General features: G+C 40.8%; 2 protein-coding genes across 14 annotated transcripts in view; both read right to left on the reverse strand.

Annotated features, from left to right (window-relative positions):
- Positions 1-4,697, reverse strand: part of ITGB6 (integrin subunit beta 6) — a 162,634-nt gene extending 157,937 nt beyond the window's left edge. Inside the window, exon 1 of one of the 2 annotated variants that reach the window (XM_031651303.1) lies at positions 1,965-4,692. The gene's annotated coding sequence lies outside the window, so the exon portion shown is untranslated. Of the gene's footprint in view, positions 1-1,964 lie in introns of both variants that reach the window. The other variant, XM_031651299.1, reaches the window with a different exon arrangement.
- Positions 4,698-7,902: 3,205 nt separating this feature from the next.
- Positions 7,903-15,716, reverse strand: part of RBMS1 (RNA binding motif single stranded interacting protein 1) — a 214,896-nt gene continuing 207,082 nt past the window's right edge. For 6 of the 12 annotated variants that reach the window (XM_021923651.2, XM_021923650.2, XM_021923654.2 and 3 more), the window contains exons 12-15: positions 14,235-14,345; positions 12,997-13,077; positions 11,333-11,417; positions 10,239-10,518 (exon numbers count right to left, since the gene is read on the reverse strand). In XM_021923651.2, the coding sequence (XP_021779343.1) occupies positions 11,340-11,417; positions 12,997-13,077; positions 14,235-14,345 (270 nt within the window). In that variant the 3' untranslated portion in view covers positions 10,239-10,518; positions 11,333-11,339. The other 6 variants (XM_021923656.2, XM_021923655.2, XM_031651305.1 and 3 more) reach the window with 3 other exon arrangements.

Genomic DNA, 15,716 nt, shown 5'->3' on the forward strand with positions numbered 1-15,716 from the left:
GCACATTCCACATGACAGTGAGACATAAGCAGACTTCATGGGGCAAATTTATGGCATCACAAAATGTCCCTTCTTGTGGAGAGTACTTGCTCTCTTATGGCAGAATTACTTCTCTTCTTTAATATGTGGTTCTCTTTTGCTTCTGGGCAAAGAGTAGGAGGAGAACCAACTTGCTCACCACCTCCAAACTCCCACACAGAGCAAGGTATCAGAGTCTGAGCAGTGTGAGCTGGGCTAAGGCATTTGCATGGCAAAGTGGGTGGTGCTAGCAATGGGAGATTGGTTGCACACAGAGGGAGTGAGCAATGGGTAAGTGTATTAGTCAATTCTCACATTGGTATAAAGAACTACCTAAGACTGGGTAGTTTATAAAGAAAAGAGTTTTAATAGACTTACGGTTCTGCATGTAGGCTGTACAAGAGGCCTGGTAGGGAGGCCTCAGGAAACTCACAGTCATGGCAGAAGGCAAAGCAGAAGCAAGCATATCTTCACATGGTGACAGGAGAAAGAGCTAAGGGGGAAATGCTACACACCTTTACACAACCAGATCTTGTGAAAACTCACTCACTATCATGACACCAGCAAGGGAGAAGCCCACCCCTATGATCTAATCACCTCCCACCAGGTCCCTCTCCCAACACTGGAGATCACAATTCAACATGAGATTTGGGTGGGGACACAGAGCCAAACCATATTAATAAGTAGATCAAAGATATTGGGAGCCAGGCTTCTTACCATCAGAAAATAATTACAAAAATGGGAAGGGGCCAGTCACAGTGGCAAACCCAGCATTTTGGGAGGCCGAGGCAGGAGGACTGCTTGAGTCTAAGAGTTTGAGATTAGCCTGGACAACATAGTCAGACCCTCTCTCTGAAAATTAAAAAATAAATTAGCTGGGTGTGGTGTTGTGTGCCTGTAAGTCCTAGCTACTTGAGAGGCTGAGGTGAGAGGATTGGTTGAGCCCAAGAAGTTGAGGCTGCAGTGAGCTACATAATGGCACCACTGTACTCAAGCCTGAGTGATAGAGTAAGACTCTGTCTCCAAGAAAGAAAAAAAGGAAAGGGAAAATGAAACCTGTGGTTGAAAATACATGCTTTCCAATATTTACAGACAAGGTATAAATATGTGTGTGGACATATACATGCACATACACACACATACACTCCCTAACCCTGTCTACTGAAAAGGCTTGGGAACAGTGACATGCAAGTAGCAAAGAGTATACCTAGTACCCAAACCTTAGCTTCTAAATGTCATTCTCCATCAAAGGAAACTAGGGCTGACCGGGCGTGGTGACTTATGCCTGTAATCCTAGCACTTTGGGAGGCCGAGGCAGGTGGATCACTTGAGGACCAGCCTGGTCAACACGGCAAAACCCCGTCTCTACTAAAAATACAAAAATTAGCTGGGCTTAGTGGCACACGCCTGTAATCCCAGCTACTCAGGAGGCTGAGGCATGAGAATTGCTTGAACCCGGGAGGCAGAGATTGCAGTGAACTGAGATCATGCCACTGCACTCTAGCCTGGGTGACAAAGCAAGACTCTGTTTCAAAAAAAAAAAAAAAAAAAATACAAAATAAGCCTGAAACATCTTGTGGTGCCAGTAGGCAAGGCGATGCTTAAAGAATGACAGGGACATGTCTAAAAAACACAGAGGCTGGCTTGCAGGGCTCCACCGGGCCTAACTGGGGATAATTTGAATATCACAAGTAATGACTGCAAGCGATTAGAATCCATTGAGTAAAACAGGAAATTCTGAGTCCATACTCATATAAAGTAAATGAATAAATTAAAAGTTTGAGGACGTTTAGGGTATTTCCATGGTTTCAAAGCACTTCCTCACAAAATACTTATTAACTGCAAAGTGTGAAAGGTAACTTTACAGTGGAGATGCCTGGCAGACACCACCTTAATTAAGTGATCAAAGAGAGCATCATAGGTAAAGAAACAGTGGAATCACTCACCTCCTGATGGGGTGCAGTGAGGAGAACACAGCTTCACTTTGTTGATATTCCTGCCAAAAAGTTTCTGCAACGCAGACACTTCAAACAAACCAATCTGAGATACTCTGCAAAATCACAGGCCCATAATCTTCAACTGCGTCAAAGTCATGAAAGTCAAAGAAAGACCGAAGAGCTATTTCTGACTGAGAGAAACTTAAGAGACATAATTAATGTGTGATTTTGAATTGAATCTTTTTGCAATAAAGAACATTACTGGAATAATTGGTAAAACTTGACTGGGGTCTGAGGTTTAGTTGGTAGTAATGAGTCCGTGTTGCTTTGATGGTTGTGTTGTGGTCATGTAAGAGAATGTCCTTGTTTTTAGCAGGTAAGGGAGCATTAGTTCTGTAATCTGCTCTTGGGTAAATTAGGATACAAGTTCTTTATATTGTACTTGCAACTTCTGTGTTTCAAAATTTAAAAATATTTAATCAAATGGCATACCCACTTTTGGGAAAAATAGACATTATGAGGTAAACAAAATTCCCATGAATTTAGAACAAAGCATGAGAATTTTCAGAAATTTTATGTTTATGGTGGGCCACACTGGGCTATCTCTGCCTTGCATCCCTGGGGCTCTCTATTCTCACTCCTCAGCTCTCAAGGGTCCTTTGATGGCAGAATAAAAAAGCACTATGATTTGTGAGAGCCCTAGGAAGGCTGCAGTATTAGGTAATGGAAAGGGTCATCATCCTACCTCCCAACTCACTGGCCAGAGGAGGCAGCGACTGCCCAAATCAGCCAGCTCAGCGACTCACCTCTGAGCTGCTGCTTTGGGTGGAATGGAAGAAACTGGTTGGTGTCTTAGGTATAACATGAAGTGCCAAGTAAGTGGCAGGAGGACTTGTGGCCTGCATCTCTTTTCCCATGTGAAGGGCCAAATGTGGAAATAAAAGGAGGATATGGAACATTTTTGCTGTTGCAGAGCTGTTTTGTCCTTCAGAGTCATTGCAATGGGCTCTGTGAGAGGGATGAGGTATATCACTTAAGAACATGTGACAAGACTCAGAATACCTATTATGAGTCTATAGCCTACCAGAATCACTATCATGAAATAGTGCCTTGCTGTGCCGTCCTTGACTTTTATGAATGGGTCCTATCTGAACAGGCTTGGGAAATTGTCATTGTATTGGTGGAGAAATGTGGTGGACACCACCCAGTACCCCTTGCAGCAGCCCCTGTACAAAGCTAGTAAATACTATCTTTCTCCAGAAAATCTGGCAGGCTTTATTCTTTTTGACAGCAAGAGCTACAGGTGCATGTTCTTTTCTCCCTTTTCACCTTGGTTGCCAGGAAACATAATTATTGAAGTTTAACTGTAGTGATGGTGGAGAACTTTTGGCCTATAGAGCTACATTCTATGTATTCCTTATGTCTCTTCCCTGTTAATGTATCAAGTCCAGATTTCTACATTTCTAATTAATTGTGTTTCCTATACAGTTGCCTCAAATCTTGGTAAAATACAGGTTTGTAAAAACTCCAGATCATTGGAAGAATTAAGTTGAAGGATACAAAATCTTCTCAATAAAATTGAACTAAATGTTAGGAGAAAATAACAGTAATGGAAGTTCCTTCATGTATTTCTTAGGAAAAATTGTTGTTCCTGGCTAGGAGGCCAGGAACAATATTTATGGTCTTGAACATGTGTCAAAGACATGAATTACAAAGTGGATAAAATGGCATTCCTGCCTAGGCTTCCCTGAAGAAAATAACAAATAGTTCTCAAGATATATGGAGGACATGGGAAAACGATACAGGTGTTTGCAAATCCATAATCTGATGTGTGGAGAACATGTGACCAAGGGTAAAAGAAGTCAAAATGACATTACTTGGAAAGTATCCGACACCCTGCTTGATTTTTTTTTTTTTTTTTTAGACAGTTCTTTCTTCTTACACACTCTAGTATTTTCAGAGCAGAAGTGACAGCAATGTCAACTTTTTGGACATCTGCTCCAAGTCTCATTCTGGCAAGGGCAGAACTATAAAAGACTTTGTCTGTCTGCCTGACAATTTCATCTCTCAGAAGGTAGAGGAACCGGTGAGGAAAATGGCTGCTCTCAAGTGAATTCTGATCAGTAAAAAAGGAACTGGTTGGAAATGTGGAAATACTGAGAATCTCAGGAGAGATGTTTTCATTATCTTCGCCCCCTCACAGAACTCCTACAGCTCTTTATTTAGATCTTTTCTTACTTCTCCTTATAATATTGTCACTTATAGACTTGTGTCTCTAAGATTGTCCCTTGAGGACTGGGACCACATCACATCATCTTTGTGTCTGCCAACGCTTGGGGCAGTTATCTTTTAAACAACAACAACAAAAATCGATCAAACGTGTTTAGTTGGAATATGAGCATAGCGACTTGCATAATTTCAGGATAATGTGACAACATTTTTAAAGAATTTTTTTTCTTGATCATAAAATGTTTTCATTGTTGAAAACTGGAAAAATTATTCAGGGAAGTATAAATGAGAAAATACAACCTTTCTATAATCCTCTCACTTGATAAGCATTTTGAAGTACTTTCTCCTTGTTATTTATTTTTGAGACATTCTATCTCTCTGTCACCTAGGCTACAGTGTAGTGGCGTGAACACAGCAGCCACTGCAACCTCAAACTCCTGGGCTCAAGCAATCCTGTCTGAGCCTCCCAAGTGGCTAGGACTACAAGTGTGTGCCACCACGCCAGGCTAATTTTTAAATTTTTTTGTAGAGGTGAGTCTTGCTACATTGCCCAGGCTCGTCTCACTCAATCCTCTGGCCTTGGCTTCCCAGTGTTGAGATTACAGGCATAAGCCACTGTGCCCAGCCTCTCCTTGGGTTTTATACTTATTTCATACTTTTGATCATACTGTATCTACAGTTGTTCCTAACACTTTTTATTCACGTTATATCCTAAGCATTTTCCATGTCATTAAAATATCTTCATTTTAAAATGACTTCATATTATCTTGCATGTCTTTAGCATAACCACTGTCATTTAAAAAATAAAGCAACATAGGGATTTACACTGGCTACAAGTTCTAAGAATTGTGGTATGTCTGAGAAGTCAAAAAGGAAACCAGTTCATCTGTAATAGTAAGATCCGGCAGGGCAGAGGAGACAGGTGAAGCCCCAAGTTCTCCCTCCGGTTTTGGGTTTTATCCTGAGTCAACTGTGGTACATCTGGAAGGGGAGTTGATGATGTGGAGTGACCAGGGCTGACGAGGAAGAGTTAAAGCTGGAAGGAATGCTCAACCCACAGAAGAGCAGAAACATGGAGTCACGTTTCCACACTTGAAGTATGACTGACTGACTCTGTGGCATCCTGGTTGGCAGCACTAGGGCCAGTAACTGGGAATTTCAAAGTCACAATTTGGACTCCTCTGCAAATAAGTTTGAGAGCTGTTCCCTAAAGATACCTGATGCCTTGTGAGGCAGGCAGTACCTGGTCCCCCAAGGTGTTCAAGTAGGGCAAGTGGCTTCAAGGATACTAGAGGATAGGCAATCCCTGCAGTCTGGTTTATGGTCTGGGTCTTGTGTGAGCACTGGAATAGCCTAAATCAAATCTTAAGTCTCTCAGAGTCGCATAAAAAAATCGTATTATTTAATTCAAAGCCACGTTTTCAATTCTGAGCAGCCCAGAGACCTGCCATCGCTTGCTCGTGCTGAGTCACGTGGTGTGGCAAGGCGCGTGGTTTCCTCCCTAGCCGCCCCCAGCTTCCCCGAACCTTCAAAGTCACATTTCAGTCACTCCCCATCTGACCAACAAAGCTCACAATGAGGGCGCTGCCAGCACAGGCGACAGCCTGCGCTCCAGTCTGAGGAGGAACCCCAAATTCAAGACCCCTGTGACCCAGCCTGTGTGCCCCGAGAGGCTAAACCTCAGCTCAGGGGCTTCCCGATGTCCGCCGCCGCGGGTCTGGGTTTCCGGCCTGCAGAGCTCGCGTCTGACGGCTGAGAAACAAAACGCCCTCCCTCTAGCGGCTCAAGCGCACACACTCTCTTGCCCTCCGCAGCCCCCGAGCGAGTCACCGGAGACTCTCTGGAGCCATTTCGCGGGGCTGGAATTCCTTCGCCCGGCGGAGCTCGGCGCGCACCCCTCAGCTGTGCCGAGGACCCTGCACCCGGGGCGCCCGGAGGCCACGTGACCGCCATCTGGCTCTCGGCCTGGACTGAGGGGGCTGAGCTCATCGCGTTGCTATTCGAGGGGCAGAGACTGCCTGGCCTTCCTCAAACCCTGAGCTCCCGGCTCTCCTCCCTCCCCCACCTACTTGACATCTCAGGCTTTTTGTGGAAGCGGCAGGGCGGTTGAGAGGTCGGTGACCTTTGTCCCAGTGGCGCTGGCTCTTTTCCTTTTTGGCTACCCTAATGGAATGAGGATATAATCAGTCATATCTTAACATTCACTGAGCCCCGGCTCAGGCTGGGAGGCACTGCCTTTTTCCTAGTGAATTTTAAATCAGTATTTGTGGGATTTAAGCTCCAGCGGACAAACCTAGAGCCACTGGCCATGAAAGGTGTGGCAGTGGGGTGGAAAACGGGGCTTCCCCCTCCACTCCCTGGCTTTCCTCATCCCAGCAACTACGGGGGGAGGGGGGGGGAACACGTAGACCACAGAGCATCAGCCACACCCTCTTTCCTCCAACCCCAGAATTCCACGTCAGTCTCAGAGCTTTCAGCTACGTGGGGTTTATCCCCAAAGGTGCCACAACCCCTCTAGTTGTATGGGAGCGGTAACTGTGAACCACCATCGCTGGCTCGATCCTCCCTTTTCCGTGGATTGGTGCTCCTGAGTGTTTACCAGTTTCAGTACGTAACACAGCCAGACGGAGGGCCGCGGGCTTCAGCGGCGAGAAGCTACAAAAATAAGGTGAACAAAATTGAAGGTGCCCAGCAGCCTGAATTCCATTTCTTTCTTACCTTTGGTCACAGGAAGGGCCACTTAGGTGTGTGGCTGGAACGCAAAGTGAGACCAGAGCTTACATTCTTAGCAGCCTGGGTTTGTCTCAAGAGGCCATGCTTCTCTCCTCCCTGACATCTTGCTCTCAGAAGCACCAGTTAGCATCAGAGGAATGAGTTTCCTTCTCTCAAACAGCCATCAAGTACCAGCGCTTTCTTGGCTCCGGCAAGTTAGGTGCTGACCCCTCCCTTATCTAACTCACCCCACACCCCATCCAGATGGCAGGGGAGGCACCCAGAAATGGAGTTGGACTGCATGTTTTCCTTGTCCACTCTTTTTATCACCATGACAGAGCCACTGGACACCAGGAAGTAAATACTGAACCACCACACTAAAACATTTACTCCACTTTGGGCAGAAGGAGCCTATTTTGCATATTAAGTGCCTCCTATAAAGCAGTCAAGTGAGGGAAAGAGGAGTTCTTGCTCCTCCGTGAATGCTGCATGGGAGCCTCCAATCGGGAACAGCTGAACAGGTAGCTCTGAAAGAGGACCGTGGTCATAAACGCATAGATAAGATCATCCCGAGGTTCTTGCCTACATGCTTCCTTACCACAGGTGGGAGGGCTGCTGCTAGGCAGTCTTCCTTGCTGAGCATTGACAAGCAATGAAATAGTTGAGGGGTCGCAGCAAGAAAGGAGGAAGAAAAAGGGTCTGGTTCTTTGGTCTTTAAGAACAGACCACTAGAGGTGTATTTTGGGATGGATATTTGCCGGGCGGACCGTTGACGTGCGGAGTTGACGGTTGACGTCTCTGGTCATCACACAGATTTAAATAACCAGCAAAAGGGGGTTGGAATGGTTTTTCCAATTCTTTTCAAGGAAATGTATTTTGAGGATATACTGAATCTGACATAACTTTCAACTCACTTTCAAACTAATCTACTGAGCTGAAGAAAGAGATCAGAAATGAAACGAAATTCTGATATACTTAATCTACTTAAAAAAATTGACAGGAAAAATAAAATTTCAGATGTTTTTTATTCAAAGGTTCTCAAAAGAAATAAAACAGAAAAGCTAACAATCTGATCAAATGTACAGTTCAAAAATGTCTTTTGGCGTTTAACAACAAGTCCTAGGAAAGAAAACTACAGAGTTATCTTGAACCGGACAAATAAGTTACCACTGGCAAGTCTGTGGCACTAGTAAAACAAAAATAAAAAATTAACTCTCTTGATCATATAGATATCTCTATGAAAATCTTTTTTTTTCAATCTGTACAAAAGGTCTTTCTTCATAAATTAATTTTTTTTATAATTTAATGGCTGTCTACTATGTGATGTTTAACTGATCTTTTTTTATGTACAGAGGTTATGTTTCCCAAATCTTACCCAGACGAGTATGGCACTTAGTTCAGACATTTCTAGCAGCAGATTTCCCCTCCTCTCTAACCGAGCTATCAAATTTCTGTCTTAACTAATGCAAAAATATCAAGTAGTGAGAGACCCAGGTTTATAACTGTACTAGGTACACAGAGGGTGCTGCGTTCAGTCTGGACTTTCACAAAGCAGTAATATTCCAGGGAGCATAGAACCAATAATACCACAACTTTAAAAAAATGAAACAAAAACAAAAACAAAAACACATTTCTCTTATGACTATGTAATTTTCACTAGAATCTACACTTCTCAGAGCAGCAAGGACTTTTGAAACTATGAAATGTCACTGACATCTATCATCAAATACAAGCATAAAATTTAAGAACTAAAAAATACTTGAAAGAAACAACTGCTTAGCCCTAGCTCCTGAGCTAGGAGGATTTGGTCTGTGGAAACAGGGAGGGCCAGCAACCTGTCCCAGCACAAAAGAAAATAGACTCTGAGGTAGATAACTGATCATACACAGCTGACCAGACAAGTACACAGTTTTGGAAGACAACTTAATTTACCATTGCTTTTAAAACATATGCAATTGCCTTAATAAAAGAGCTTTAATAACAGTGAATTATCTTATATGTACTAAAGTAGAAATAACTGTGTATTTATGAATCAGGAATTTCATAGTTTCAAAATTGGTTTTCTTTACACTTGAACACTTGTAGTGATGACGTAAAGTGTGGCACTGCTTGGATCCAAATCTTCCTTCATGCTTTTTTGTTTGTGTGTGTCCATACATCAATTAAAATTATAAAACCTAAATGCAAAGGTACAAAAAAGGCACATTCTCCTAACCGCAAACTGGTCCGGCAAAAATAAAGAGCACAGAAGATGTGATGCTGAGACAAGTTGGAGCTACTGGTTACTGGCTCTTCGGTCTTTGGTGAAGTTACCTTTAAAAGTGCCAAGTCATTTTTATTTTTCAAATTTACCTAATAGAGAGAGAGAGAGAGAGCTAGTAGCCAATCGTTTTGCTTCTATTCGTATCTCAGCTTATGTTTGAAGATAAATCCTTACTTTTAGCTTTTGCCACTTGGTTGCAATAGCAACATGTTTCGGTTTGCCAGATTTCAGGCATAATTCTCATTCTAAAGCACTATCATTAGTATAAAGGAAGGACAAAACATTCAGTGACTCCCCTCCCCCACCCCCCGTCCCCAACCCCAACACTACCTACACTAAATCTAGTACATCAAGTTAGTTTTTTTTTTTTTTCCTGAAAAAAGGCAAAAAAGACTTTACATTGCATCATACAGCAGATATCCTAAATCAGTCAAACTATCAGAGGAAACTGTTGGCATACAGCCTTACAAACAATTTACCCTAATAAAAGTTCCCCAGTCAGAAAATGTGTTTCACACAAAACATTTTTCCCTTCTTGCATTTCACTACCTTACACATTATGTGAAAAATCATTAAAAACACCTACTACATATTTAAAAAAGCCAAAATTTCAGCAACTTTTATTGACTACCTTTTAAAAGCCCTATGCTGCTGTTTTACAAGGCATAATAGACCAGCTCATTTGGTCAAAGCATTCTACATCATTAGTTTGAACTAACTTTTACTGAAACAGCTACAGCATCAAAAGAGTTAAGGCAAATTGGAATTCATAGAAAAGGATAAGACACTTCACACTACGCTGAAAGAAAGACAGAAAGCTAAGAAAAGAGACACTGACGGCAACACTGAATTACAGCAACACTCGCACTGCAAGCACAGAACACCATGGGTGAAGTCAGACTATTTAAACTTCAGAAAGCCCATTTCATACAGCTGGAAAAAAAAAAACACAAATTAAACACAAAATGAACAAAACCACAAAAATCCGGTCATGCACTTGGATAAGTCTTCATGGTCTTTGTGCATACCCAGAAAATTGAAGTTTTCTTTTTTTTTTCTTTTTTCTTTTTTTTTTTTTTGCATCATAACATTTGATAAAAATCTTTTGTTTTTGTTTTTTGTTTTTGTTTTTTTACTAAAATAAACCTGTTCGGGGGAACAGCTACTAGATGAATTTAAGGGTTTTATGCACCTTATAGAACTTATAGCAAAAATAGTTTTAGTTGATTTCATTATAAATAACGTTTTCAAGAACCTGTGCAAAACTGTCAATAATTTCCTAAAGCACAATTGATCAGAAAAATCCATGATTGTTCAGCCTTCACACCCTTCTTCATGTAAGAACACCTTTCTATACATCTGGAAGAGAAAAATAAAAGACAAATGCTTTTGTAGATTTGGTGTGATACACTACAGAGCTTTATAATCTGTTTCTTGTTTTAAAGAGATACGTGTTTGAAAAAGGCTATGCTCCTCACTGGTGGTAGACTGATAAATGCAAACTCTGGAACTGATGGTTACTTTCAATGCCTGTCACATCCAGGACTTGCAAAATACTTTATTTAATTTAGAGCCAAATTCATGTGGGTTTCTAAAGAGTGACTTTATGAAATCAAAAATACTATTATCACCAGGGCAATCCAGAAACCAGGGTATTCTAAGTTCTACACAGCTATTTTATTACAGTCTGCATGGTAAAGTGAAAAGTTTTGAAATTTGTGGTTCAAGTAAGAGCTGGAAATACAATCTTTCAATCTAAGGATATTGACATTTATCTAAATTCATAATCAAGATGTTGCTAAACTTGTAATGCTAGATTAAGCAACATCTTATGCTATGGGTCCTCTGGTTTCTGAGTATTAAAGTAATATAGGATACTTGTATTATAGGACAATTTTGGTACTTGGTGTTCTCCGATGTTACAGATTTTTATTTTTTTCTTTTTAGTGGGGAGAGTAGTTATACATTTGGCTTCAGTATAAAGTATTCTTTTTAGACAAAATGATTAATCTTAAATTCATAAAATCACTGATTGTAATATTTCAACAAGACTGGATGCCTGGGCCATGATTAAAGCAGCATGATAAAATCTGAGTTATCTCAATCACCATTTTGATTTTAAAAAAAGCCCCATAGCTTGAGCCCCCCAGTTACGGAGACCCTTCCCTCATACCTCACAGTTACTTATTGGGTTGAAAGGTATACGGAGAATGGTCATTAGATGTCTCCACAGCCACCTGCTGTTGACCACTTGCCTCCTACAACAAACAAGGCAGAATGGATGAGACACGTTAGTGAAAAAACCTCAGTTCTGCTACTTAGGCCTGACTGAATCCAACAGTACCTTAAAAACAGTTACTCTTTAAAGTAAATTTCTTCACATCATGCAGAGCTTTCAAGGTTAATCATTTCCCTAAGCAGCTGGCATGTCTAACAGACCCAAAGCACCTCCCATCCAAATGTTTATGACTTTCCTATTTTTATCAAGCTACAGTGTATCAAACAAATCTCTTACCCTTTTATCCCCTGGGGACAGATGTGATTTGGAATTCAGTATTTTCAGATTTTATAATCTGAAATGTGGTATGCATATGCTGTATATCACATAATGCCTCCAGTAGGGTCTAGGGCAGCACCTCATAAGCAAACATATTAATAGTTCTACACTGGAAGCCATGAATGAAGCAGCACAGTTAAGTGGGACCAAGATTTTGTCTCATCTCAGTTCAAGTTGGGTTTTGCGATAGGTCAGGTTTTATGCTAAAGTAGTTACAAAGATAATTTTTATTTTCAGATTTCTTTTTGGGTTTCAGACTGAAGATAAGGAATTGTAGGCTCTGGTAATTGTGGTTGTCAGTAACTGCACAAACAGAAGTAAAATACTACTACCACCACCTCCAACAACTACTGCTACTACTACTACTACTGCTACTACTATCACCACCACTACCACCACCACCACCTCCACCAACAGGCCAGAGTCCTACGATCCTTTCCCGGAACTGGAACCTTTGGGATCTGCCTAATGGGCAAGATCAACTGGATTGATACATTTCCTTGAAATTTTAAGGATATTTAGCAGGAAAATGCTACGTTTTTCTCTTTAACCGTAATTTAAATGCTAGACTTCTTTCTTCCATATCAGTATCTTCCATAACAAGAACAGTTATCTAGCCATACTAACAGCCTCTGTAAAAACAGGTATGGTTTCTTCTTCATCCCTGGAGCAGTTTCAAAACAGCTTTCTCTTTTGCACTAAGTTTCTTAACTACAACTGATTTCTTTTCATCATTATTAATTACCATGGATATGATCTTTAGTACTGGGACTGCAAACTCCAGATTTATCTTATTATGTCTGTAGTATCATTTTCTAAGAGACAAGACAGAACCTCCGATGGGTATGAAAGACACTATAAGCTTAGAAAATATTTCTGGGAGTCTTAGAGGTGTGGCCTGGATGTTGTTACCCTAATTTGTCATGATCGTAGCTCACTGCAGTCGCGAACTCCAGGGCTCAAGGTTTCTTTCTGCCTCATACTCCTGAGTAGCTGGGACTACAGGTCCATGCCACCATGTCTGGCCAATTTTAAAACAATTTTATTTTTTGTAGAGATGGGATCTTGCTGTGTTGCCCAGGCTAGTCTCTAACTCCTGACCACAAGCAATCCTCCCTCCTCAGCCTTCCAAAATGTTGGACTTACAGGCATGATCTACGGCTAAACGCAATTCTTTATCCAAATATTTGACATCTGGTAGATTTTTCTGAGTTCCATTTAATTTACCCATTTCTGAAACAACTTATAGCCAGAATGGTTACTGGATGGTCTCTACCAACCTCAACAGGAACCGCTGTCGTCTGCATGTGTGCATACTGTGGCAAGTAGGCTCCTTGCATAGCTGATGTTGCAGGCATGTACTAGAAAGAAGAATGAGATCAGAATGGGCAATGGTAAACTGCAAAATTTGGAGTACTTAGGGGAATTGTGAGATGGATATAATGTATTTGGAAATCTCAAAGAAGAAATTTAAATGGGCTACCTCAAAGCTTAAATAGTGCATATAAATATGTCATATGGAAGGCAAACTGTTTTCTACTTTTTGAATCTGCTAAACTAAAAATTCCACATTTCTTTGGATTTGCTAACAAAGATAAAAAAGTTTATCATGGGTGAAGATAAAAAAGTTTGTCACTCTCAAGAATTCAGTATCATTAATGTGTGATTTTAGAAGATCTCTCCTCAAAGGACCTCATTATTTTCTAGCAGCCCCCTAAACTAGTACCTAGTATTGTTTCTACAGGTGGAGCCCATCCACAGGGGTAAATGACTTATTAGACCTCTAACAGGTCACTGCATTAGGCAGCAAAGCCCGGCTTTTCTGACACCGACAGTCATTCTTTCCCAAAGGCAGGAGAAATTTCTAGTCAATCTCATTGGATATGTGTGGCCCTGGCTTAGCCTTCACAAGAAATGGCTGTGGGTTTTGAATATATGAGGGGAAAACGCACCACCCTTTGTTCTTTTAAGTCACTACAGAATACAGGCTAAATTAAAATCCTTTAGCCATCTTACCAGCAAAATGCTAAGCATCAAACCTGGAAGCTGATCTGGTGCCAGCTCAACCTTATTACCCAAAGGAGTCCCCTGGACTTTGGTGAAATATTTCAATATTAAGATCATGATTCAATGCTCCCAAACTCCATAAAAGAAGAAATAAGCGAGAAATAATTTCCTGCTTTTACCATCTTTTGTTACTTTGTCTTTTGCTTCATGACACTGCCACAGGGACAGTGGTACTAGTTATATAAATGACAATAGTCATAAAAGGCTAGATGTGGTCATGTGTGGGTGCTATATTCTTGTAAAGGAGACATACCCAGAGAATAGACTTTCAGTTCATCAATTAATCAAGAAATAGCTGAGTATTTACTTTATGGAAGGTCATGTGGAGGGAAGAGAGGGGATTAGACATAATCTGTTATCATAGAGCCTATCATTTGATAGGGAAGATACAGGCTGCATTAATTTACCCTCCTCTGTTTACAGAGACACATGATACTAATTTGCCACCTACTGTTCCAGTGCTGCCTAGTGACAGATGACTCATCTGCTGGGCCAGAGGGCTGATCATCGATGCGGGCTGTAGTGACATGGTGTGCTCCATTGAGGGAGTTAACACGGCACCCTGGGAAGTTGGAGACAAGAGCAAAATTAGATAAACTGAGGCAAGAGTCAAGATCCTGTAATTACCTTTTGCAAAGGAAATACCTTAGTTTGTTTAAGAATGTGAAGCAAAAACAAGCTCCCTCAATCTTGCAAATGGCATCATAAACAGTTTCCTAAAAATCTTCTAAATTGCTCTTCCTGAGAGTTTTGTAAGAGCATTAGGGAAAATGATATCTTGGCATTCACTTCACAACAATCCCTGTATTAAAGCCACTGGTCCCTCCTTCCCCTCCCTTTCCCTTCACTTCTGTAACTGGAAGCAAGCTAGTCCAGCAGGAGGAGCTATCATAGGAAAAACAAACTGATTATCACTGCCTGTCTAGGGTTACAAAATGCTTTCTTAAAAAAAAAAAACTGGAAAAAAAGGCAGTTGATGTTTTCTCCAGTCACAAAACAATGTATTATATTTAATAAGATCAGTACAGTATTTTGTTTAATAATGTTCTATCCAGATAATCGTTTGGTTCAACATCAGGTTGTTAGGATTGAGAGTACATTTCTTCATTCACTCAGTGTTTCTCAGAACTTTAAGTTACACTTTGGTGCCTGGGAGGGAAGACAATTAAGATATGAATAGTAATCTGAGTCCAGAATCTTTTATTTCATTTGAAAAAATGTTGGTCATTAAAATCACATTAAATATATTCAAGAAAATAGGAGGGAAAAAAATCGCTTCTAACTCAGCCAGTCTAATACAACCACTGTTAGCAATGTCAGGGTACTACTGCCAGATCCTAGCCTCTGTGTATTTCTGTACAGGTTCAATTAGAGCGCATCAACAATTTCATATCCTAGGTTTTTGCTCTTAACTTAGCATTCTATTCTAACCATTCACCTAGCTTATTGAAAAACTATCATTATTATCATTTTTTAAATGGTTACACTGATTGTATAAACCAAAATTTAATGAACTCTTTATTTTTGGACTTTTTGCAATCACCTCATTATCTGAGAATGCAAGTATTCTGACATGCTCTGTAACTACTAACATATGTTTTGGTATCACTGTACCTGGCATCCCTTAAATACAACTGTTATTTATGGATAATTAGATAGACAATCTAGGACAGATTTAGGTGTACAGGCACTTTAATTCTGATTTAAATCAGGCAGTTTAAAGCTGGGTGGGGAAAGGTAATGAATCCTCAGATAGCAACCTTCTGCGTACATTCCTAATGTCTCCTCAAAGATGTTAAGCTCAGATACGTGCAGTCTTTTTCTCAAATGTTGCCAAAAAGAAAAAAAGATATAGATGTGGGTCAGAGATAATGTTTGTCCTTAATACATTCTGTTAGATTTTTTTTTTTTTTAACATGCATCATCAAAAAGC

Source organism: Papio anubis, chromosome 10 (genome assembly GCF_008728515.1).
Source record: "Papio anubis isolate 15944 chromosome 10, Panubis1.0, whole genome shotgun sequence".
NCBI classification, from domain to species: Eukaryota; Metazoa; Chordata; class Mammalia; order Primates; family Cercopithecidae; genus Papio; species Papio anubis.